Here is a 26,199-nt window from a genome sequence, read left to right as displayed (position 1 = left end):
TTGGTTGAATTTTTGGATAGATTTTGTTCCTCTTGGCCTAGGTAGAGTGATTAGTGACTCTTGAGTTATCTAATTTCTTTGTTGATTGATAATTAGAGATTGCTAATTGATTTGAATGCCTCTAAAGCTAGTCTCTCCTTTAGGAGTTAATTAGGACTTGAGGAATCAAATTGATTCATCCACTTGACTTTCCTCCATGGTTAGAGGTTAACTAAGTGGGAGCAATAAACAATTCTCATCACAATTGAGAAGGATAACTAGGATAGGATTTCTAGTTCTCATATCTTGCCAAGAGCTTTTATAGTAGTTAGTTTATTTTCATTGCCATTTACTTTTCATGCTTCTTATCCAAAACCCCAAAACAACTCATAACCAATAACAAGACACTTTATTGTAATTCCTAGGGAGAACGACCCGAGGTCCAATACTTTGGTTTATAAATTTTAGGGGTTTGTACTAGTGACAAACAACTTTTTGTATGAAAGGATTATTGCTTGGGTTAAAAACTATACTTTACAACGAGATTTCATTAGTGAAATTCTAAACCATCAAAAATCCAATCATCACTACTTCCTGTGGTGGTTGAGCAGAATCAAAGACAAGCCATCCTCCAAGAATCTCCCCTTGCTGGCCGAGATCTTCTTCTTCCTTTTTGAGCATAAAGAACCCAAGATTACCTCACCAAATCTATCCATGTTTGGTGACAATCTTAGCCACAGCTCTTTTTTATTTTAGTATGTTTTCTTACCATCATTAGCTTGATGGTCTTGATGCATGTAACTTCTTCTTTTTCTTGGTAGATGAACGTAGCATTCATAGTTTCTTGGACAAGGACCGAAGAAGAAGAGAGAAAGAGATGAGAGAGAAGAAATTGTGAAAGAAAAAACAATCAAGTGTTTGAATAAATTAATTCAAATGAGTTGCTTTTACTTCCCTAGCTAGAGTGGCGTGTAACACTATGGCCATCAATCAATTCAACTGCAACTTTCTCTCTCATGGTTCCCATGTAATAAATGACAATGTAATGAATTTTGGAATCCATCACATGGTGAAGTTCTTGGATCTGTTGGAAGCATTTTTGCTTTCTTTTTCATTTGTTTCGGATCATGCATGAGGAGCTCTTATCAAATGTGAAGTTGGACTTAGTTGCAACAACATTTAATTTCTGGCCCAATAATAACATTTGCTTTCCTGATGAAATTTGGATCAAGCAATGAGCAAATGGGAAAGCATTCTTTGGGCTTTGAAGTAATAGGATTTATTCCTGCCCAACATCTATTATAACCATTCAGCCAAAATGTAAGAAACATTAAACAAGGCTGATTGCAAGTTTTAATTTTGGGCTTGCTGTATTTTCATTAATTCTCGGCCCAATAAAAACCTGCACAGCAAAATTAATTTAATTAATATATCAATCAAAATTAGATTAATAATTTTGCTGTTAATAATGTTTGATCATCATCAATTTAGTTTAGAGTTTTCCAAACTCATCAATCTCCCCCTTGATGATAAACATTATTAAAATTGAAATGGAAAGAAATTTTTAGAAATAAAATTGAGTATGAGTACTCCCTTTGAAGATTGAATTTCTCCCATTTCAAAATGTCACATGGCTCCCCCTTGATATATGCTATTCTTACCAAGGGAAGCACTTAACCTGTAACAATTTAATCAAGCTTCAAGAAACAATGTTATTCAACATATTAATTTTGAAATGTTGAATGCTTGATTTATGAGCTGATTTGAATGATATACAAAACTTATTTGCTATCACAAGTTTGATTTTCTGCTCAAACTATATTGGAAAATGATTTTGCTGTTCAAATATTTTTCACTAAATCAGAGCAATCATGGTTATGGTGGAAAAAATATTTTTCATCAACATGATATATTCTTTTCAAACACAGCAACTTTCATTATTTCAAACTAAAGGAACTGCCAAAAATAAGTTCAATCATCAATCATTCTATCAAGGTAATTCACATATTTCACCAAGATAATCATCAAGTAATGGCAGAAAAAAAATGTAGAACCGAATGCTAAATTATCAAGACATCATCAAATCAAAACATCATCAATCATAATCCTAATGCATTTTCACATTGCATTATCCATTATCAACAAGGGTGATCATGAATTCTCAAAGAGAATTTCATCCCCTGTTTTTTTTTTTGTTTCAATTTTGGATCATTTCCTCCCCCTTTTGGCATCAAGGGGCATTATGTACCTGCAGTAAGAAAGCATTGGCAATACAACAAAATATTCATAAGATGCCAAATAAGTCAAAGTGTCAAGAAGCAGTGAGTATCAAGTCATGCTACCACAAAAGAAAGATTGAGCCTAATCATGCCAATATCAAATAACATAAAACAACAGTCATCAATCATCTGATAGATGAAAAGCAGAGTCCTCAGCGCCTTCTTCACTATTATCGCCCAAATCCTCCTTAAGAGTTGCTAACATCAGGCCGACCCTTTCTTTGCAATTTTTCCAAGCTTTCTCGCTCTCAGAGGCTTGCTTGCGAGTCTCTTTATGAGATTGAATCATCATGTCTGCCATGTTTGAGAATTCACCCAAAATTTCTTTGATGGATTTGACTATTTTGGAAGACTCTGGCTGGGTCTCATTGTCATTATCCGATGCAACAGATTTGCCCCCTTTGGTTCCCTTAGTCGCTCCTCCTCCTCTGATTGAGGATACTTTGTTCTCTACTGCCTCATTCAACAGATCAACTTTAAAGTATTCAAAAATTCTAGTTAAAAACATACCATAAGGCAGGTTAGCCTTTTTGGTGCTTCTAACAGAATCTCACATATGCCTAATCATAATATAGCCAAAGGATATCGGAGTAGAGGTAACCAAAGCAAATAATATAAGACAGTCAGAAAATGTTACTCGGTTGTGTGAGCCGCTTTGAGGAGTCAGAATATGGGTGATGATTCGGTGAAGCATAGAGTTGACTGGTCCTAGAGCTTTGTGGGTTGGAATCGTTCCATGCAAGCCAGAAAGATTTTTGCAAATGTGCTGAAGAACTGTTTTGTATGAAACGCCGACTTGTGTATCCCATTTGTCTACCATGTACGCTCGCGGTCCTTCATTCTTGAAGCCCAGGGCTGCTCCAATAGTCTCAGAATCAAGGGCTATTTGAACCCTTTTGACATAGGAATGAAGAGTTCCGTCAATGAGTCGCATATTGGCGTAGAACTCTCGGACTAGGCCAGGATAGACTGGTTTCTGAATGAGAAGAAGGGGCTTCCAGTTGAGGAGTTCAAACAGAGAGGAGATGTTGATGCCTTTGTTAGTGAGAGTGTCGAGACTAACAAGGTAGGTTGCACACAAGTGACGTTTTTCCATAACCTTATTGTGAAACTCAAAGGAGGTACAAGAGTTGAATCTGCTCGGATCAAAGTGGGAGTGAGTCTTGCCATACTTGTTTCTGAATTCCAAGGATTCCAAATTTGGAGGTTCGGTGGTGTCGTGAAGAGAAAAACCTTTAGTCTTTTGAGCACTCTTCCCGGATATATGGGGAGTTGATCTCTTTGGTGGTGATTGTGGAGGGGAAGGAATGGGAGAAGTATGAGACTCTTCTTCTTCTGCCACGGGAACACGATCTTTCTTCTTCCTGGAGGAAGTTTTTGTGACAATGACCTTTTTTCTCATTGTGTCTGTGTGTTTTGAAGGGGGTGAGGGTGATGAAGATGATGTAGAATGTATGTGGATATGAGTGTGAGTTTGAGGGGTTGATGGTTTTTGAGAGAGAAGGATTCTTTCACTCTTTCTTGGCGCGGTTTTCTTTTTCATGGTGATGGAAGAATGGAATATGAAAGGTGAAGTAACCGAATTGAGTGGGAGAGAAGGAAGGTGAGAGACACATTAAATGAGGACTGGAGAGAGAATTTGGTGGAAGTAATGACCATCAGTGGACGGTTAATGACCATTATGGTGTAGTTATTACCCAAAAATGATTTCCCTTTTTATTTTTGAAATAAAAAATCTGAAAAGTTGTTGCCTTAAATCAAGGGATTAGATGGAGAGAGGGATTTGATTTGACAATAACCACTTCCAAAGATATGATGACACAGAAAGAAGATTCTTATTTGCATAGAGAGATAACTACCATAACGGCAAAGTGGGGTCAGGAGTTATTAGGTGGGACCCAAAAAAAATTAAATCTGCGTTGCCTCCCCCTTGATCATAGCTCCTCCATCAAGCCTGCATTTTTATCTCGTCCAAACCTACGAGACAAAAACTGAACAGAGTTAAAAAATTCACAAATTTTCAATGAAACTTAAATCAAACATTCCCAAACTTTTTCTCAAGGTACATAATCTGTCTTCACATAGGAGTTTTGTAAAAATATCAACAATTTGGTCTTCAGATTTTACAAATTGAATATCAATAGTTCCCTTTTGCACATGTTCTCTAATGAAATGATATTTTATCTCAATGTGCTTAGTTCTTGAGTGCAGAACAAGATTTTTTGAAATGTTTATAGCACTCATATTATCACAAAATAAGGGTATACTATTGATTTTTAATTTGTAATCTTCCAATTGTGTTTTTAACCAAATTAATTGTGAGCAACATGCAGATACGGAAATGTATTCTACTTCAGCTGTGGATAAAGCCACTGTGGCTTGCTTTTTGCTTGACCACATATTGAGTGAGCTTCCAAGGAAGTAACACATGCCGGATGTGCTTCGTCTATCCACTCTATCTCCCACAAAATCTGCATCACAAAATCCTACTGCACAAAAGTTATTAGATTTAGGATACCATAATCCATAATCACAAGTTCCCTTAATGTATCTAATGATGCGTTTAACAGCCGTGAGATGGGATTCTTTTGGGTGAGATTGGAACCTTGAACATACACCCACACTTTGGACAATATCCAGTCTAGAGGAGGTAAGATACATGAGTGAACCTATCATTCCCCTATACTTTGTTTCATCCACATCTTGACCATCATCATCCTTTTCAAGTTTTGTGTTGGGATGCATTGGAGTACCCATTAATTTGGAATTTTCTAGGCCAAACTTTTTGATAAGCTCTTTTGCATACTTTCCTTGGTAAATAAAAGTACCACTAGGAGTTTGTTTAATTTGGAGGCCAAGAAAGAAAGTAAGTTCTCCCATTAAACTCATTTCAAACTCACTAGTCATGAGTTTTCCAAACTCTTCACACAAGGAAATGTTGGCCGATCCAAATACAATGTCATCAACATAAACTTGAACAAGGAGTATATCATCATTAGATGCTTTAATAAATTAAGTAGAGTCGGTGGTACTCCTTTGAAATTGATTTTCCAATAAGAAGGCACTAAGCCTTTCATACCAAGCTCTTGGAGCTTGTCTAAGACCATAAAGAGCCTTAGTTAGTTTGAAAACATGATTTGGAAATTCTATATGTTCAAAACCGGGGGGTTGTGCCACATACACTTCTCTATCAATAAAGCCATTAAGAAAAGCACATTTAACATCCATTTGAAATATTTTGAAACCTTTATGGGCGGCATAGGCAAGAAGCAATCTAATTGCTTCAATTCTAGCTATCGGAGCAAAAGACTCATCAAAATCTATACCCTCTTCTTGATCATAACCTTGGGCCACTAATCTAGCCTTGTTACGAACAACTTGTCCATCCTCACCAAGTTTGTTTTTAAATACCCACTTAGTACCCGTTACCTTCTTACCATCCGGACAAGGTACTAACGTCCAAACCTCATTTTTGTCAAATTGAGCTAGCTCCTCTTGCATGGCCTTGACCCAAGATGGATCTTCAAGAGCTTGTTTGACATTGTTGGGCTCCATTTGTGACAAGAAAGCAAAGTTGCTAGGTTCGGTTTGCCTTTTGGTGGAGGATCTTGTTGTTACACCATGAGAGGGATCACCAATGATGAAGTCATGAGGATAACCCCTCATAGACTTCCATTCTCTAGGCTTTTGGATAGGTGTATAGCTTTGATGAACTTCTGGTGGTCTCACTGTTTCAGTTGTTCGTGTCTGCTCAGGAGACAAAATGAAAATGTCTCCTCCAATCTGACGAGACAAAACCGGGCTGACAGATTCTTCATTTTGCACAGATTTGGGATTTTCTTTATTTGTTCCAGCCTCTTCACAATCTGAATCAATATCCTTCACAATACTGGGAATTAAGTTAGAATCACAAAAAGTAACATGTATGGATTCCTCTATGGTTCTATGCTCTTTGAGATAAACTCTATAGGCCTTGCTTGTGGTGGAATATCCAACAAACATTCCTTCATAGGATTTTGGATCAAACTTTCCAAGATTTTCTTTATTATTAAGCACAAAACATTTGCATCCAAAAATATGAAAGTACTTAAGATTTGGAGGGGTTCCTTTCCATAGCTCATAAGGGGTTTTCTTTAACCCTTTTCTAATGATTGTTCTATTCAAAATATAACATGCTGTGTTCACAGTTTCAGCCCATAAAAATTTAGGAATCTCATTCTCACATAGCATAGCCCTAGTCATCTCTTGAAGGCTTCTATTCCTTCTTTCAACCACCCCATTTTGTTGGGGGGTTCTAGGGCATGAAAAATTATGAGAAATCCCTAAGTCATCATAGAATTTTTCAAAATCTTGATTTTCAAATTCTCTTCCATGATCACTTCTCAAATGGGCAATTTTCAAATCCTTTTCATTTTGAATTTTCTTACAAAGGGTGAAAAAAGCATGAAAAGCATCATTCTTATGGGCAAGAAAAAGTACCCAACCAAATCTAGAGTAATCATCTACCACCACAAGGCCATAGTGTTTACCTCCTAAGCTTTGAGTTCTATTAGGACCAAAAAGATCAATATGTAACATCTCCAATGGCCTTTTGGTTGAGATTCTATCTTTTGATTTAAAAGAAGATTTTACTTGTTTACCCAATTGACAAGCATCACAAGTAAGATCCTTATCAAACTTGATGTTTGGAATTCCTCTAACCAAATTCCTTTTGACTAGCTTAGAAATTTGGTACATGCTAGCATGTCCCAACTTTCTATGCCAAAGCCATTTTTCAGATTCAAAAGATGTAAAGCATGTTACATTTTGTTCCTTTAAATCTTCAAGAGTTAATCCATACACATTGTTGTATCTTTTAGCTTCAAAAAGAACATCCCCAATTTTCTCACAAACAACTAAACAAACAAATTTCTTAAAAATAACTTCAAAACCCAAATCACATAATTGACTAACACTAAGTAAATTATGTTTCAAGCTATGTACAAGAAGGACATCATTTATACAAGATGAGAAACTTTTACCCACTTTCCCAACAGCCACAATTTTTCCTTTTGCATCATCACCGAATGTGACAAGTCTTCCATCATAGTCATCAAGCTTTATGAAGAAGGTTGTGTTTCCGGTCATATGCCTAGAGCATCCGCTATCCATATACCACATATTTTCCTTCCGTTTGGATGCTAGGCACACCTACAAAACAAGCTTAAGTGACCTTAGGTATCCAAATCTTTTTGGATCCTTTTACGTTAAACCATCTTCTATGTCCTAAGCCATTGTAATAAAAAACAATTTTATAAACCTTATCACCAATCATTCTTTCACCAAAAAAACATTGAATGGGAAAGTGTCCATTTCGATTGCATAGTCTACAAAATCTTGGAGTTGCTGTTTTGTTAAAGTAGGTTGGGTCTTGATACCTTGTATCATTTGAAGATAAGGCAATATTTTCAAAATGAGATTTTTCAGATTTATAAAACCCCAACCCAGCCTTATCATAAAGAGATTTTTGACTAGCCAAGATTTGATTCAGATTTTCAGAACTTTGGGTGAACTTGGCTAAGTCTTCCTTTAGTCTTTTAACCTCTTTAAGCAACTCTTCATTTTGCTTAAAACAATCCACATATGCAAGAACGGAATGATTACTTTCACAGCTCTTAATTTGGGCTCTTAACTGCTTATTCTCTTCAACAAGATCACAAGCAGTTTCGGCCTCTCTCAGTTTTTCTTTTAAAAAACTATTTTCAGCCTTAAGAATGGTGATTTGTTGTTTAAGTTCTTGATTTTCCAGCAGAAAACATCTTATTTTTTCAGAAAGGTGATCTATCATAAGATGAAGATCTTCAGTGTTAGGATTATGAAAAACTACCTGATCTATGTGATCTGCCATGAGACAAGGTTGTGACTTGGTCTCGGATTCCTCATCATCATCATCATCCGAGTCATTTTCCAAATCTTCCCATGAGGCCATCAGTCCTTTCTTCTTTCCTTTTTTTGGCTTCTCCTCCTTCTTTAACTTGGGACAATCAGATTTAAAATGCCCCATTTCCTTGCAGTTGTAACAAGTTACTTTGCTAAGGTCTTTCTTCACTCTCCTTGAGCTGCTGCCTTTGCCTTTAAGCTTCATCATTTTCCTGAATTTTTTGGCAAACAACACAAATTCATGTTCAGAGGAGTTATCACTGGATTCATCATCCAGAGGGTTAGTCACAGAAGAAAAAGCAATTTCTTTCTTTTTTGAATCTTTTTTCAAATAGGTGTTTTCAAAAGCAAGAAGATTTCCTCTCAAATCATCAAGTGTCATGGAATCTAAGCTACTGCTCTCAGAAATAATTAAGGCTTTTATTTCCCACTCTTTTGTAAGACATCTCAATACTCTTTTCACTAGCACAGATTCAGAATGTGTAATTCCCAGAGCATCTAAGCCAACAATGATGGCGTTGAACCGTTCGAACAGTTCATCAATGGACTCTCCTTCCTTCATTGTAAACATTTCATACTCTCTATTCAACATGTCTGTCTGAGTCTTCTTTACAATGGTGGTTCCTTCATGGGTGATTTGCAATTTGTCCCAGATTTTCTTTGCCGTTGTGCATCTTGATACCCGTCGGTACTCCTCGAAGCTGATAGCACAGTTGAGCAGATTAACTGCCTTGGCATTTAATTCTATCTTCTTCCTATCTTCCTTAGTCCATCTTGCTTCTGGTTTGAGAGAGACTACTCCTTCAGCACTTGTGGTAGTTGGAAATTGAGGCCCTTCTAGAATAATCTCCAAAGTCTGTAATCCACTGCTTGTACAAATATCTTCATCCTCTCCTTCCAATAGGTGTAATTTTTCCCATTGAAAAGAGGAGGTCTGTTGCTTGATTGACCTTCAGTCAGATTATAGGACACCACATTTGCGCCACTGTTTTCTGCCATGAGGATCTTTACTCCAAGCTGCAAAGCTTGATCTCTTTGAGACCAAGCTCTGATACCAATTGATGGTTTCAGTGGCTAAGAGAAGGGGGGTTGAATCTTAGCCCCCTTTTTGCTTGATAACCCTTGCTGGACTTAGAGGAGACTTTTCTGTTTTTAGCTCATCACTTTACACGAGACTTTTTCTTTTGTCTCGTCCCTAGCCACGAGACTTTTCTTTTTGTCTCGTCACTTGGCACGAGATAATTTTGGTTTTTGCTCCTATGCAGTAGAAATAGAAATGTAGAAGAGAATAGTAGAAGATTACACCCAGATATATCCTGGTTCAGCTGCTAAGTGCAGTGCAGCCTACATCCAGTCTCCATCATAAACATGATGGAATTTCACTATAATCAATCTGATTACAAACTGTAAAGTGCTAACCCAACTTACAAGGGGATTCCCACAGAATCATGAAACACAACATAGATGAACAAAGGAACTCTAAGACATCTATGGCTTTTTTCTTTTAATTTTGCACTCTCTGCCTTTTTCCGCTCTATGGCTTTTTCATTACAAACCTCACTGTTTGTCTTTTTCCATGAGACTCAAGACATGACAAAATTAAACAAAAAAATACAAAACAGAATACATTGAAGGAGAAGAAAATCTGTAAGCTTAGGTAGCTCTGAGAATCCTGTGCCTTGCACTCTTAATGCTTACTTCTAACTCCTTGCTCCAAACAGTGGCTGTTCTCCCTTTTTATAGAAGAGAGAAGCCTCCACACTTGAAGCCAAAAATCCAAGCCAACTTCTTCTTCCTTCAAGAAACCGGTTTGGCCACACAGAGAGAGAGAAGAGATAACCATGCAATAACCAACATGCAATTACCTCTAGTCCTTCCTTGGTCATCACTCTTCATCAATCCGAGCTCTCCATCCTTAGCTTGCTCTCCAAGATGGATTTCTGGCCCTTGATGCTTCATGATGATGATGACTTCATCTGCTTCAATCTCTGCCTCTACCATCACTTCGCCACTCTAGCTACTTCCTGTGGTGGTTGAGCAGAATCAAAGACAAGCCATCCTCCAAGAATCTCCCCTTGCTGGCTGAGATCTTCTTCTTCCTTTTTGAGCATAAAGAACCCAAGATTACCTCACCAAATCTATCCATGTTTGGTGACAATCTTAGCCACAGCTCTTTTTTATTTTAGTATGTTTTCTTGCCATCATTAGCTTGATGGTCTTGATGCATGTAACTTCTTCTTTTTCTTGGTAGATGAACGTAGCATTCATAGTTTCTTGGACAAGGACCGAAGAAGAAGAGAGAAAGAGATGAGAGAGAAGAAATTGTGAAAGAAAAAACAATCAAGTGTTTGAATAAATTAATTCAAATGAGTTGCTTTTACTTCCCTAGCTAGAGTGGCGTGTAGCACTATGGCCATCAATCAATTCAGCTGTAACTTTCTCTCTCATAGTTCCCATGCAATAAATGACAATGTAATGAATTTTGGAATCCATCACATGGTGAAGTGCTTGGATCCGTTGGAAGCATTTTTGCTTTCTTTTTCATTTGTTTTGGATCATGCATGAGGAACTCTTATCAAATGTGAAGTTGGACTTAGTTGCAACAACATTTAATTTCTGGCCCAATAATAACATTTGCTTTCCTGATGAAATTTGGATCAAGCAATGAGCAAATAGGAAAGCATTCTTTGGGCTTTGAAGTAATAAGATTTATTCCTGCCCAACATCTATTATAACCATTCAGCCAAAATGTAAGAAACATTAAACAAGGCTGATTGCAAGTTTTAATTTTGGGCTTGCTGTATTTTCATTAATTCTCGGCCCAATAAAAACCTGCACAGCAAAATTAATTTAATTAATATATCAATCAAAATTAGATTAATAATTTTGCTGTTAATAATGTTTGATCATCATCAATTTAGTTTAGAGTTTTCCAAACTCATTAGAGGGGAGTGTAGCTGTTAAATTTAGGTGTAAGTCTGAATGACCTTTGGTCTGTCCTACTGCTTGGATACTTGTTTCGCTTCTCGTCCTCTCTATTCGAGGTGGGTTTTTCTGCTTTTCACAGTGCTCGGAGCTCTTCAATCTCGATTTGGGTTGTTGCCTTTTTTCGGAATTCAGCTAGGATTTTTGGTTTTGCGATGACTATGGTATCTTGGAATTTTCTAGGATGGGGGCTGCTTTTTAAGGCGTGAAGGTGGACTTCTGGGTTTAAGTTGGGTATCTCATTGGTTGCTTCAGTGAATCTGGTCATGTAGTCTGATGAGCGGATAATTTATACGCTTTTTGACATTGTTTTTAGTATGTTTTTAGTAGGATCTAGTTACTTTTAGGGATATTTTCATTAGTTTTTATGTTAAATTCACATTTCTGGACTTTACTATGAGTTTGTGTGTTTTTCTGTGATTTCAGGTATTTTCTGGCTGAAATTGAGGGACTTGAGTAGAAATCAGATTCAGAGGTTGAAGAAGGACTGCTGATGCTGTTGGATTCTGACCTCCCTGCACTCAAAGTGGATTTTCTGGAGCTACAGAACTCGAAATGGCGCGCTTCCAATTGAGTTGGAAAGTAGACATCTAGGGCTTTTCAGCAATATATAATAGTTCATAATTTGGCCAAGAATAGACGACGTAAACTGGCATTCAACGCCAGCTTTCTGCCCAAATCTGGCGTCTAGCGCCAGAAAAGGAGCCAAAACCAGAGTTGAACGCCCAAACTGGCACAAAAACTGGCGTTTAACTCCAAGAAGGACCTCTACACGTGCAACACTTAAGCTCAGCCCAAGCACACACCAAGTGGGCCCCGGAAGTGAATTTATGCATCAATTACTTACTTCTGTAAACCCTAGTAGCTAGTTTATTATAAATAGGACCTTTCACTATTGTATTAGACGTCTTTTTGACCATCTTTGAACGCATAGTTCTTAGACCATGGGGGCTGGCCTCTCGGCCATGCCTGGACCTTTCACTTATGTATTTTCAACGGTAGAGTTTCTACACTCCATAGATTAAGGTGTGGAGCTCTGCTGTTCCTCAAAGATTAATGCAAAGTACTACTGTTTTCTATTCAATTCATCTTATTTCGCTTCTAAGATATTCATTCGTACTTCAATCTGAATGTGATGAACGTGACAATCATCATCATTCCCTATGAACGCGTGCCTGACAACCACTTCCGTTCTACCTTCGACTGAATGAGTATCTCTTAGATCTCTTAATCAGAATCTTTGTGGCGTAAGCTAGAATGATGGCGGCATTCAAGAGAATCCGGAAGGTCTAAACCTTGTCTGTGGTATTTCGAGTAGGATTCAATGAATGAATGACTGTGACGAGCTCCAAACTCGCGATTGCGGGGCGTTAGTGACAGACGCAAAAGGATAGTAAATCCTATTTCAGCATGATCGAGAACCGACAGATGAATAGCCGTGCCGTGACAGGGTGCGTTGACCATTTTCACTGAGAGGATAAGATGAAGCCATTGACAAGGGTGATGCCTCCAGACGATTAGCCGTGCCGTGACAGGGCATTGGATCATTTTCCCGAGAGATGACCGAAAGTAGCCATTGACAGTGGTGATGTATCACATAAAGCCAGCCATGGAAAGGAGTAAGACTGATTGGATGAAGATAGCAGAAAAGCAAAGGTTCAGAGGAATGAAAGCATCTCCATTCGCTTATCTGAAATTCTTACCAATGATTTACATAAGTATTTCTATCCCTATTTTATTATATTAAATTCGAAAACACCATTATCAATTTATATCTGCCTAACTGAGATTTGCAAGGTGACCATAGCTTGCTTCATACCAACAATCTCCGTGGGATTCGACCCTTACTCACGTAAGGTATTACTTGGACGACCCAGTGCACTTGCTGGTTAGTTACACGGAGTTGTGAACCATGGTCTTGACATCATGTTTTTGGCGCCATTACCAGGGAAAGAAAGAGCAATGAATTTTACATAATTAAAGTGTAATCACGATTCCGCGTACCATAGTCCTTTAGGCTTTTGTGCGGCCCCTGCTTTATAGTGCTCAGGTAGTCGGAGTTGTGCACGTATATCTTGGATACTGCGAAATGGTTGACGAACTGGTTGGCTAGCTCATCGAAGTTGGAAATGGAGCCTTCAGAGAGGTTGGAGAACCAAATCAAGGCGGCTCTATCTAAGAAGGTGGGAAAGGTACGACATAGGATTGGGTCGGATTCTTTGTTCATGAACATCATCGTATAGAACTTGGTGACGTGGATGTTTGGGTCTCATATTCCCATGTAGGGCTTCAGGGTCATCGATAGGGTAAAGCTTTTAGGCATGTGAAAGCTCATGATCTCCTTCGAAAATGGGTTAGTCCTTTTGGTGGTTGTTTTTGGGGGAGTGGGTATGACATGTTTAGCCTCCGACATGTGTTCATCGTGGTCGTTCTTTTTTTCGGCATACTTATGCTCTCCTCCTTTGCTATGACTATGCTGCCTCTGGCGTAAGAGTTCGGCCATTCTTTGGTTCTCCGCCTTTAGGGTCTCATTGATGGCCATCAGTTCGGCTGGATTATGGTTTGAGGGAGCGTGGCTATGTTCGTCCGCCATGTGTTGTGACCTACAAAAGAGATGAGAAAGCATAGAAGGTAATTTTCAAAGAATTGTGGGGTTAGAAGATCTCGGCCCCACGGTGGGCGCCAAATGTTCCTGTGTGAATAAAGGTCTCCGAGGTATAGCTCGTTCTGCTGTTGCTCGAACTTGCTTCCCTTGGGATAAAAAGGAGGAACATCGTCTTCTTGTAAGAGCGGTGGCGTTGGGCACCTATAAAGGGATTCCAACGCTTAAGTAAGTAAGAGTGTGAGAGTATTCAAAGTCAAAATGGGATGGGTTGTGTACTTGTGACTTTATTGGTCACTCGTTTATATTGAGTTTGTATATGGCCGTTATCCGTATCATTTGTTACCGGTTTTGCGGAGTCTCCTGATAGTGCTCCGATTTATGGGTGTTTAGTGGTTAAGGTTGGAGAGATTTTCGAGGAGCATATCTCTTTTAGTGAAATCTGGTTCCGAGATTGCCGTGGTGGGCTAGGGTTTAGGTAATGGATCAACTATAATTATTTCCACAATAATATTATTAACATTTGTAATTACCTAAAACAAGAATGTGGAATCTCTTTTTTGTGGTTTTTCCCTCTTTTTGAAAAATGTTACTTACGATTTTGAGTTTTTATCCCCGTCTTCACGACCCACCCCATAACAATAAATTTTTGGTGCTAATTTTCCTATGTTGCCCTCGTAGTAACTTTTGAGTTTTGAATTTTGATACACACTAATAGCCATTATCCATCTCAACCCGTGTAGCAAGGGAATTGATTAGTCAACGCTTAGCCACAATTAGCCACCAACCATCAGGCCACCAGAGAAAGAAAAGGATGTGAATGGTGACATAATAAGAGTGCAAACGATGGAACTCGCTGTTTGAATTTTATTTAAGTTTGTTAGCGTGGCAGGCGAAGAGGAGCAGTACTGAAATAAACAGCAGTAAGTTACAGTCAAAGGCGTCTAGCGTATGTGAGTGGTTTTTCCGTTTCATTAATTTGATTACCTCAACTCTTTGAATTTGAGTAATGAATATGGTCCCCATTATTCCCTTGATCCCTTCCTCTTCCAGCTGGAATTAACAAAACTCTAATCAAAACCATGTCAAATATAAGTATATAACCATATGCTTTACGAGTTTATTAAGAGCTTAAACTGAACTGCATCAAAAAGTAGTAGTACTGTAACTACAATACGCCATGCCGCATGCACCAACGTTAAACACCTTAATTAAATATTCTTATTATTGAATCTTTGCTTTGACCTTTTACTAGGATCCAAAGTGGCACTGCAATCGTAAATGGGGACATGTTCAGCGAGATTTTGTTTTCATCTGTTCCCATTCTGGTCACCAACAGCAAGGTACTTACTACCAGTACCCTAGTTTAAGTTCACCAAAGTTTGCATTATGTTATTATTTATTGGGTTTACTTAACAGGAAGTCCTTAATTACCAACTATGAAAGTTTTTATAAAAGAATATAAAATTTAAAGTTTCAATGTATTCGTTATGTATTTATTAAAATAAAATATTTAAAAATTTATATTAATACAGTAGCTTTTATATAGCATACTCGATTCTAATAATAAACATAAGAATAAATGAAATGATGTGGAAATGAACTAGGCAGGGCAGTGAGGACCCTATTTATATCCAAATGTGGAAGGCATGATGCCTGAGTTGCGTAAAAAGGATAGTAAAACCAAATAGAAAGATTGCAATTAGTACATAAATAATTGAGAAACAGTTAAGCTTAAACGATCATAGAGCTGTAGTGTTTGTTGGTGCTGCAGCATAGGTACTTATTGGTTGAGAAAAAGAAGCAACATTTATTCCACTAATAATTAAAGCTATCTTCTTTGTTTTAATGCTGAATACAGAAAACAGCAGAACAAAAGATGCATTATTCATTTATTTGCAGTAGTATTAATATACAACACAACACAGAATGATAACGGTTCATTTATTGGCAAAGTGTTAAAGATGCATGAGAGAAGTGAAGGGAGGAAGCAGAGGATATGGAATGCTGCTTCACGAGCGTGTCAGACATTTTAGGACAGAGATCTCTTTCTTTTTGAGGACACGTCGCTCCACAACACAATAGAGAAGGGGACAGATGAACAACAACTAGATGCAGAGATTTCACTCTCTTTTCTGAGTTCCCCCATTGGAGGAGTACCCATTTTTTTAGGGTTTTTCACTTTCCTTCTGCAACTTTTGAACTGCTTTTTTCTTTCGAGAATTTGATTATACCAAGGTGACTTCCTGTGTGAACAATGTCAATATTTTACTGTTGCACATCATTTTCTTAACAGTAACATGCCTCGTTTTTAATGTATATACGTAAAGCCCCACAAGTATAACTGTATTTTTTATCTTATGTTTTTGTCATGTAATGAGGATTTTCAAGAGCTTGTTTAGTTTTGAAAAACTGTGGGGTGTGTATTTAGTAGGCTTTCACACGCACACACTTGCATAATTCCAAAGGCCTCATTTTGTCTTTGCTTCAGAAACTGAGGCCAATGGGGAGAGCCACAAGGTGGTTTAAGAGCTTGTTTGGGATCAAGAGAGACAAAGAGCGCAGCCATAATTCAAATTCTACCACCAAGTTGTGGGGTTCTTCTCATTCACGCTCAGATTCCGGAGTTTTGTGTCACAATCCGGCAACCATTCCACCCAACATTTCTCCTGCAGAGGCTGCTTGGTTGGAGTCCTTCTACTCCAAAACAGAGAGGGAGCAGAACAAGCATGCCATCGCAGTTGCTGCCGCCACAGCCGCAGCAGCCGATGCAGCAGTGGCTGCCGCTCAGGCCGCTGTGGCAGTTGTGAGGCTAACTAGCCACGGAAGAGACAGCTTGTTTGGTGGGCATGAGAAGTTTGCAGCTGTGAAGATCCAAACCGTTTTTAGGGGATTCTTGGTGAGTTTGCCTCTGTTCCTTTATCATATGCAAATGATAGTCGTTATGTGTATGTTAAGGTTCAGATTCAGATCCAAATTTTATTTTCTTTTTGGATTGTATTTGCACAGGCAAGGAAGGCACTAAGGGCCTTAAAGGGTTTGGTGAAGATACAAGCCATTGTGAGAGGGTACTTGGTGAGGAAGCAAGCAGCAGAAACGCTGCATGGTATGCAGGCTCTTGTTAGAGCTCAGGCTGCAATTCTCTCTCACAAATATGGCCGCGGACTCAGACACATAAGGAATGATGCTTATTGGTTGCCTACACAAGCAAGAAGATCCTTGGTACACATTTGTTATTACCTAACTAGATACTAACTTCAATCAGTTACAGTTAGTTAGAAGTAATTAGAGAATAGTTAGAGTTGTATAGTTAGAATGATGAATGATGACGAATAAATGTGGCTGTAATTCACTCAATTTGTTACAACTTACAACTGGGTGACTGGTAGAGTAGGTAACATCTAACTGCATTATATATCATTGTACTGAGGGATTGTAACTTAAGCTTTTCATTTTTGGTTCAGATTTACAATAAAAGATTCAAATTTTTATATTATTCAATGCATAGGAAAGTTAAATACTTTAAATGTTTGCAGGAAAGGTTTGATGAGACAAGGACAGAGTATAGAGGTCCAAGCGAGAGCAGAAGGCTATCATCATCATTTGATGCAACAATGAATAGCAGCTATGACGGCAGCCCAAAAATAGTGGAAGTGGACACTGGCAGGCCTAAGTCAAGGTCTCGGAGGACCAACATATCAATGTCTGATTTTGGGGATGACCCTTTGTTTTCATCTCCCTTGCCAGTCCCGTGCCGCGATTGGGGACTAACGGGGGAAGAGGGGAGGTTGTGGACGGCGCAGAGCACGCCGCGCTTGAACAGTTGTAGTTGTGGTGTTTTCATCGATAGTAGCTTGTTGAAAGGGCAACAAGCTCCGAATTATATGGCTAATACAGAGTCATTTAAGGCGAAAAAGAGGTCTCAGAGCGCTCCAAGACAAAGGGGAGAGGCAAGTCCAAGTCCAAGGAACAGTTTGAGTGGGGTTGGGATGTCCAAGATTCATTTAAAGAATGCTGTCATGGCTAAGCTTGAAATGTCCGCAGAGTTTTGTAACCCACACAAGATGAGACACACATAGCTTTTCCTTTCTAACACCCATTATTAGCCAATACTTACTCATCATCATTGGATGCTCCCCATTGCTTTGCAGTTTGCATCTTCAATTTTCTTTAGTATATTCGAGATTATTTATGATATTATTAGCTTTAGAACTTATGTTGCGTGTTCTACTAGCAAAGTGGGCTGAGCTTAAAATACCAAATTCATCATTTTTCTCCGAAACAAACCCAATATTCATAGACAAAAATTAAAAGAGGAGGCTCGATGAGAAAGCCCAGCAAAATGTAATTGAATTCGGAGCAATCGACGCGAACATGCTTAACGTATCTCAAGCAAGCCCCTCTAATCTTCTAAAATTTGATTAAAATCCGGTAAAAAAATATTACTAAAAATGTAGTTTCTACTTAGCCATTATTAAGATTTAGGAATGAATGAATCAATTCATGTAATAGGAAATGAATATAGTTCTTAAGTGCCAGTTGTAATTCCGTTATATAATCATGAAGCGGTGGAGAATTGCCAAGTCAAATGAGTCCGTCAGTGACTCTAAGAGGCATCTTTTATTTTTCATTTGAAAATTCCAGAGTCCAAACTCCATAGTTGGTAAAAGATTAAAAATGTGATTATTAAAATTTCACACAGAAATCTAAACGTGCAATGAAATTAGGGACTCTGAAACTTAGAGGCACTATCGAATTGTTTTATATTTATACATAAAAAATTTGTAGTGGTGGAGGGATTATAGAAGGCAATCAAAAAAGGGATTTGATCCACTCAGAGCCATCAATGTAGGCAAGTGAAATAAATGGTTTAGCTTCCTGATCAGTGAGTTCCCTTGACCATGCTACTCTCCCAGCAAAGCTTGCTCCAGGTCCTGTGCATTTGTATTGCCCATAGAATACAGTCCTGGTAATGGTGGTGGTGGCCCATTACAATACAAATACATAGCAACAAAGTAAGAATCTCACCCAAATAAATGCAAATGCGCATGCCAATAACAATAATAATAATACAGATATCTCTTTTCAGACCCCTATATATGCTATGCTATATATGTAATGCGCATGCGGCTATAATCTAATTGTATATAAACAAAAGATGTAATTCGGTGGATGGACTTTACCTATTGGAGGGCGCATACATAATAAGCATAACAAGAAAAAGGAACTCACATTTCACGGTTGGGGTCGCCCCAGTTATACCAGCCTTTGGGAATGATGATATTGTCCATGTAGGTGTAAGCAAAGACAACACGAGAGAAGGGACCCCATGCCCTTCCAAGGTACAGAGCCCCTGACCCCGTGACCTTGCAGTGCACAAATGAGAACCCCGTGTCCTCCAATATGCTGCTCCTCCCTTGCGCTGTTACTGCCCCTACATTCTGTGCTATTGCATGCACGTGACACCCCTATACATACACCACCATTATTCATTCAGAATGGTTTAACATGTTTCACTCAATCCACCTCGTGGGAGTACTAACCTCAAACAAAGAGAGCGCGTTGCCGAATATGAAATCAACGGACCCTTCAATGTAACAATCCTTGTAGTAATGCCTCCCAAGGTGATCATACAGTGTGTCCTGTGCTCCCAAGAATTTGCATCCAAGAAACATGGCTGTGTCTCCTGAAATTCTCAGCGCCACTGCCTGCTTCCCCACTGCTCCGTTCCTCGGAACGGGTGCCGTGTTCTTGAATGTGATGTTCTTGGCTATGAAGTAAGCTGAATTCACCGCGAATGTGGCAGAGCCAAAGGTTCCTAGTAATTGCCCTTTAGTCCCAGGTGCCGCCTTATCAGCAGTATCACCCCATTCAACTATCGTCTTATCTGCGCCTTCTCCTTCTATCGTTATGAACGATTTCAATGGTGGAATGTTAACTTTCTCTCTGTAATTATTTGTTACACCCAAAATATTATTAGATCAAGAGGAGAGGGGCCAAAAGAAAAGACACTTCATCGTATGCTGCAAAAGTCTTCTGCTAGTCAAAGACATAATTCTGAAGGCATTGGCAAAAAGACGTGCAATGTTTTATTATTATTCCTTTTATTTGCTGTCAACAAAATAAAATAAAATAAAATAAAATATATATAACGGTGAATGTGGACAAGACAATCGCCAACTTGCATCCACATATTATTACAGTGCCATCAAGAAAGGGTAGAATGAATACTTACGTGTAAACCCCTGCATGGACCTTAATTACAACTCTAACAAGGTTGATGAATGGAAGAGAATCAACGGCTGATTGAATAGAAGAGAAGCCTCCTTTGCCGTGTTTCTTGGAAACGTGAAGTGTGTGAGAAGGGAAGAGCTTGTTCATGGCAATGCCGAAGACAGAGTGTTTGAGGCCACCGACGAACTTGACCCATCTCATGAACTGCTCTTCTGATAATTGGGCTCGTGTTCTGTTTATGGGAATCACACTCCCCACAGAAGAACGCCCCGGTCGAATTCCCTTGGTGTGGCATTCTGTTGCTCTTGGATTTTGCAGAACAAGAAGAAAGAGTAATGTCACATGGAAAATGGAATGAAAATTTGACATTTCTGGGAGAGAATTGTGGGGAAGAAAGGAAAAGAATGCTGTTTGGGACTACCAAGTAACAGAGCTGGTTGTGGTTTATATATGTAGTATTTAGTTAGGGAGCAATTGATTATTGAGTATTGATTATGGTGTGGAAAGTGAGGTCAATTATGGGAGAGAGAGTTCACGGGTCATTCCTTCTACTCACATCCATCAACACAAGAGGGGGAGAGAGAGAGAGAGAAGAAACAGAGGACAGGTAGCACTTTTTTGTTACATAAATAAAAAATTTCATCTTTTGTAAGATTGTAATATTTTTAGTTTGGACACTTTTTCCTTTTGTTGTGTTGTTTGGTGATGCCCGTGAGCCCCCTCTCTTTCCTGTTTGTTTCATCGTCAAAATATTCTTCTTGACATCATATCAATATCATAGTATTAGTTGGAGCCTCATATTTCAACACTATTCATGGCTGAGATTAATTACCAATTCTAAATTCCAAAGTAGTAGGTGAATCAGAGAAGCACCTTCAACTCCAACGAAGATTAAGTTACTCTTTCGTGCTAAAGCCTAAAGGTAAAAATAGTAAAATACCCACAACTTGTTTGCATTTGGAGGATTATAAATCTTCCCTCCACTTGTTCTTTTTTGCCCCTTCTTTGTTTCTTTGTTTATTTTCTTTTGGTTGTAGAGAAAGAGTACTAGTGTTTTTTTCTGGATAAAAAGAGCTACTAGTTAATTTTTCTTCTTTAGGTAGATTCTGTGTGAGCTTACTTTATGTCTTTATCCTTAGTCCCACTATCTTCAGTTGAGTGCTTTTACCTTTTTCTATATATAAAAGAAAAGTTATGATGATGCATATAATTTGTACAAGTAAAATTTTGTTATTATTTATGCACGAAATAGGGTGGGAAAAAAAATAAAGTTGTATAATCAAGGAATATACTTAACCAAATCCATCTAAGCTGTGATAATTATTTTTCACATCTAGCGCGCTTCTTTTTGTAAGACTCCGAATTTTTAAAAATTAAAATAATGAGTTATTTATTATTTATTATATTTATTTAAAATTTTATTTTTAAAAAATTATTTTATTAAATTGAATTGACAATACTTTAAGTTTAAAAATTATTGTAGACCCATCAATTTCATTATAATTAGATATTTTTTAATATTTAAAATTTATGAGTTTTAGTAATTTGAAAATAACGAAGATTTGATTTAATTTGAATAATTGAGATTTAGAATTTAATACTTTGATTTTATGAACCAAAAGAAAATTAATTAAATTATCTCTAATTTTAAATTAGAGTATTTATTTGAGACTAATTAATAAATTGATAAATAAATAATATTTTTAAAATAATTATATTGAAATATACTTGGTTTTCAATTACTACTCTACCCTCTAATTTTATCAAAATTCCTACACTACTCTTAGCCCTTTTACTAAACTCTAATCCTAATCCCCAAATTAAACCCACCCACACTCTTTTTTACACCCACACTCCCACGCACAGAGAGAATAAAAGAGAGAAAGAGGATCGAGAGGGGAATAGAGGAGAGAAGAAGAGGAGGAGAGGGGAAGACGGCGCCGGCAGAGGGAGGACCGCCGTTTGCATCGCTGTTGCAGCTGGAAGTCGCAAGGAGGCACGAGGAAGGAGAAAGTGATGTGCGTGCGAGTTTGAGACGGGGAGAGAGGTTGAGAGGCTGCGATCACCATCGCTGCTGTCGCTGGGAATCACCGCCCTCCTTTCTGATGTTGTTGCCATCAAAGGAGCTGCCATCGGAGGGAAACATCATTGTCACAGCGGGAAGTGCAGAGAATAAAGAGAGGGTGAGAGAGCTACAAGATAGGGGAAAAAGGGGGCAGTCGCAAGCAGTGGTGACGATGGAGGCTTTTTGCCATTGCTACGACCGTTGCCATTGTTGGAGCTCGCTGCTGGTGCACCCCGAAATTACTTAAACCCCCATTTTGCTCCACTGTGGCTGACCCTGACCCCTGACCCCCCCCCCATTTTTGTCGAAGCTACTGATGCCATTGTCGGAGGAGAGGATCTGATGAGTTTTGCTTTATCAATGCCACTTCTACTATTATCGGAAAACATGCAACACTCTACCACACAGAACCTTACGCTTGAGTCGTAAAGAAGATGTGGCGAGGTATTACTACCTCTAAAAGAAAAGACGTATATAGATATAGTTGAAGAAAATACGTATCTAGGAGCCTTGAAGAAAAGAAACTTAAGCAAAATCGCAAAACAAAAAAGAAACGCAAGGTATGAAGATCGAAATGAGAATAAAGCTATACGTACATATAAAGGTCAGAATTTCCAAAATACAGATAATCAAGCTCTTAACTCGACCTGCAAAGCAAAGGTCGGCCAGAGTATCCATATATTTATATATATACAACCCAAAATTATCCCAAAAACATAAACAGAACACCTATCTCTCCAAAAGTCCACTCAAAAAGGCGAAATACAATTATATATATATGGATACTTTGGCCGACCTTCGCTTCGCAGATCGAGTTAAAAGCTTGATTATCTGTATTTTGGAAATTCTGACCTTTATATGTACGTATAGCTTTCTTCTCATTTCGATCTTTGTACCTTGCGTTTTTTTTTTCTTTTGCGGTTTTGCTTAAGTTTCTTTTCTTCAAGGCTCCTAGATATGTATTTCCTTCAACTATATCTATATACGTCTTTTCTTTTAAAGGTTGTAATACCTCGCCACCTCTGCTTTACGACTCGAGTGTAAGGTTCTGTAGGGTGTTACATTATGGTATCAGAGCCGTTCGTTCCCGTAGAGCCTGAGGAATGGACTGACTATGCTTCTGAGCATACTCTGGGTGTGTGCACATGCTATTTAGGATGTTTGCTTGACATATATAGCATAGATGTTCATGAGTATTACTTTTGGAGATTTGAAGCACTAGACTTGAGATATTAAGACTGATCAACTTAATATCGATTGTTCAGTGTGGACATGACCCAAAGGGCGTCTCGTGGACGCGAGTGAGGTGATACGATTGACGATAGAGCTACTGCATAGGCAATTGCTGACGGGCTGAGACAACAAGCTAGAAATGGTGATAGAGGCAGTAATAGAACTGGTGATAAAAGAAACCAAGGGATTAGAACTCGTGCAGCTGGAGTAAAGGATAATGGCCTTTAGTTAGAAGGGTAAAAAGGTTCAAGAAGATGTTCGATGGAAGCGAGTGATAGATTAAGCTCTTAGTGATTTATAATCAGAGTGGCACTACGGACATGGGGTGATTTGGTGACTCTAGAGTTGTAGGGACGTGAGGAAGAAATCTTGGGATATGAGAATGATTTGAGGATTGGCATAGGATTGAGGAATGGAAAGTGTGAATGTATGGTTTAGGTTATAATGGGTTGACTCAGATGAAAAGATTGAGAAATTGTTTATTATTCGAGATGGCGGGAAGGATTTGAGAATTTAATTTGATTTAGATGGAACCCCAAAAGGATAAGGAAATTTGTAGTCATTAAGAAAGAGTTAGATGAAACTAAAAATAAAACATACGGGTTTAATTTAGGCTTGAATTGGTAATAGGGTATTAAATTATTGTTGGAGAATGGCAAAATGAACGGTAAGAGGTCGGTTAAATTTGAGGAAGCGTATACGAAAAATTGAGAGCGAATTTTGAGGGCAAAATTCCTAATTAGGTGGGTAGGATGTAAAACCTGTGAATTTATAAATAATTAATGAATAAATTAATTATTATTTAAAAAATTAGAAAATTAAATTTGATCAATTAGGAGGGTAGAAATAATTAAAATACGAATTAAACACTAATTTTAAAGATTTTGACCTAAAATTAGGCCTAGAGCCGAACCGATTGGACTGGGCATATATTGGGCCCAAGACCCAACATATATATGTTAAGTTCAGCCTCCCCTCCCTTCATAAACATTGAAATAGTATGCTGAAATGGAAGAGATGTGAGAAGTGAGGGTTCCAATCTATGATGCATAGACACTGACACGGACACGGGACACGACACGACGCGGGACACGCCGACACGCAAATTTTAAAATCTTACATGACATGGGGACACCCATACATATAAAATATAAAGTATTTTTTAGACAAATCGTAATGATATTTTGATATTTTATTGATATTAAAATATAAATTAAAATTTTTAATTATTTTTAATGTCTTATTTTAATTATATCAAGTATTTAAAATATTTTTTATTTTAATAAATAATAATATATACTATATCTAAATTTATTTTAAAAATATATGTTAAGAATAAGACAGGACACGCTGACACGTGATAGTATTTAGGTGTGTCCAGAGATAAATTTTTTATTTTTTATCAAGACATGGTTGGACACAGCAGACACGCGTGTCAAACGAGTGTCGGTGAGTGTCGTGTCTGAAATGTGTCCGACACGTGGACACGGCAACTCAACGAAGTGTCCGTGCTTCATAGGTTCCAATTTTAATTTCAATCTGTAATCCACCATAACTTTTGATTCGGAGCTCCGATTGAAGAGCCGTTAGCGGCCACGCATTCGTCTCGGAGTCCTCTTTAATTCTATCTAAACAATGTGGTGAGTATCTCTGAATATCATGCCCAGTTTTTTGTGCCCCCTTTTTCCACAAAATAGGTTTTGATTTTGAGTGATTTTGATGATTTAGGTGAACTCTAGCAACGAAAAATTATTGGGCTTTACCCAATTGCTCGTGGGTAATAGTAAGAAACTCATAACCCTTATGAATCCTTTAATTATATGAGAGTGGGTAGTGAAATTAGTGGTTACGTATGTAATTGTGTGAAATTAGGTTGTGTAATTGTGAATTGGAACAATAATGATGATGTTGGAGGCTGGAGTTCGGGTATTCAGAGCTAGAAACTCACTTGGTGAAGGCTTGGAGCTTATGTATCGAGGGCTTGCAGTGCCTTGTGGCTTAGGAAAAAATCAGCCATGGTATGGTTTTGGTTTCTCGTAGATAATGTATAATGTTTCCTGAAAACTTAGGCTAGATGATTTTAAGATAAGTTGTATGGTATGTGTGTTTGAGGATTAATGACTTGTGGTTGGAGTTATTGTGTGAGTGGCTGGATTTATATGATGAATAATTTATATTGATTGTGTGGAATAATGAATTGATGAGAATGTGTGAAGTGTGATGATGATGTTGAATTAAGAAGTTGAAGTTGTATGATTGAAGATTTTGTGTGGTTTGGATTGAAATGCTTAGAAGTATTGATGAGAATTTTGTGATAATTATGAATTATGAATTGAGAATTGATTTGGATAGTTAGATGCGGAATAAATGAGGAAGGATGGAGAGGTAATTGGTATTGATGCAATTGTTGTATATATAAGTATAAGTGTTGAATATGATGTTAAAATGATAAGGAAGTATTGGTAAATTTGGAGAATTAAATGATTAATGAGTAACGAGTAATAAGTTGGGGTTTGATGAGTTATGATCATGTTTGAGATGGTTTTGATGAGGATTTGGTTGAATTTGGTTTGGAAAACTTAAACTTTGAGTTTTTGGTAAAACTTGATTTTTAACCAACTTCGGTGAACCATAACTTGAGCCTCGAATTTTGGATTTGAATGAAATCTATTTCAAATTAAAGATAATTTTAAGAGCTTTAAAACGGTTTAAAGATTTTGCAAATTGGAGTTTTGTAGATGAATTTATGAACGCCAGAAGTTAGGTGTATAAGACTGAATTTTAATGACTTAGCAGCTTTTTGAGGAAAAAGAGGAGTCGCGTATACGAGCACCTACATGCGACGCAATAAAGCATTTATGTTTTCATGACTCGCGTATGCGGACCAGGGGTCATGTACGTGA

At 37.9% G+C, this 26,199-nt stretch overlaps 2 protein-coding genes across 4 annotated transcripts; one reads left to right on the top strand and one right to left on the bottom strand.

Moving 5' to 3' along the window:
• The first annotated feature begins 14,595 nt into the window (after positions 1 to 14,595).
• On the top strand, positions 14,596 to 17,978 carry LOC112738027 (protein IQ-domain 26). Of its 3 annotated transcripts, none has more exons than XM_072211603.1 (5): positions 14,596 to 14,717; positions 15,020 to 15,107; positions 15,721 to 16,663; positions 16,774 to 16,986; positions 17,301 to 17,978. In XM_072211603.1, the coding sequence occupies exons 3-5, from the start codon at positions 16,268 to 16,270 to the stop codon at positions 17,841 to 17,843; spliced, it is 1,152 nt and encodes a 383-aa protein (XP_072067704.1). In that variant the 5' UTR covers positions 14,596 to 14,717; positions 15,020 to 15,107; positions 15,721 to 16,267; the 3' UTR covers positions 17,844 to 17,978. The 3 variants fall into 3 exon arrangements, with proteins under 3 accessions (XP_072067704.1, XP_025644034.1, XP_072067705.1); XM_025788249.3 differs by lacking the exon at positions 14,596 to 14,717 and having other exon boundaries at positions 14,892 to 15,107; positions 15,721 to 16,002; positions 16,256 to 16,663; XM_072211604.1 differs by lacking the exons at positions 14,596 to 14,717; positions 15,020 to 15,107 and having other exon boundaries at positions 15,838 to 15,937; positions 16,256 to 16,663.
• Positions 17,979 to 18,340: 362 nt separating this feature from the next.
• LOC112738026 (probable pectinesterase 53) lies at positions 18,341 to 20,800 on the bottom strand. The gene is made up of 4 exons (XM_025788248.3): positions 20,000 to 20,800; positions 19,308 to 19,710; positions 18,997 to 19,232; positions 18,341 to 18,730 (listed from the first exon to the last, which is right to left on the bottom strand). Exons 1-4 carry the CDS (start codon positions 20,365 to 20,367, stop codon positions 18,577 to 18,579), a joined length of 1,161 nt encoding a protein of 386 aa, XP_025644033.1. The 5' UTR covers positions 20,368 to 20,800; the 3' UTR covers positions 18,341 to 18,576.
• Between the last annotated feature and the right edge of the window lie 5,399 nt (positions 20,801 to 26,199).

The sequence above is a fragment of the Arachis hypogaea genome, chromosome 13 (genome assembly GCF_003086295.3).
Source record: "Arachis hypogaea cultivar Tifrunner chromosome 13, arahy.Tifrunner.gnm2.J5K5, whole genome shotgun sequence".
NCBI classification, from domain to species: domain Eukaryota; kingdom Viridiplantae; phylum Streptophyta; class Magnoliopsida; order Fabales; family Fabaceae; genus Arachis; species Arachis hypogaea.
The sequence above is the reverse complement of the archived record's forward strand: the minus strand, read 5'-3'. Positions and strand labels throughout refer to the sequence as shown.

Coding starts and splice junctions, on each gene's coding strand:
- LOC112738027 (XM_072211603.1), top strand. CDS start 16,268: ATGGGGAGAGCCACAAGGTGGTTTAAGAGCTTGTTTGGGATCAAGAGA. Junction 16,664..16,773: donor CCGTTTTTAGGGGATTCTTG/GTGAGTTTGCCT, acceptor GTATTTGCACAG/GCAAGGAAGGCACTAAGGGC. Junction 16,987..17,300: donor CACAAGCAAGAAGATCCTTG/GTACACATTTGT, acceptor AAATGTTTGCAG/GAAAGGTTTGATGAGACAAG.
- LOC112738026 (XM_025788248.3), bottom strand. CDS start 20,367: ATGTCAAATTTTCATTCCATTTTCCATGTGACATTACTCTTTCTTCTT. Junction 19,711..19,999: donor GTCCATGCAGGGGTTTACAC/GTAAGTATTCAT, acceptor AAATAATTACAG/AGAGAAAGTTAACATTCCAC. Junction 19,233..19,307: donor ACGCGCTCTCTTTGTTTGAG/GTTAGTACTCCC, acceptor GTGTATGTATAG/GGGTGTCACGTGCATGCAAT.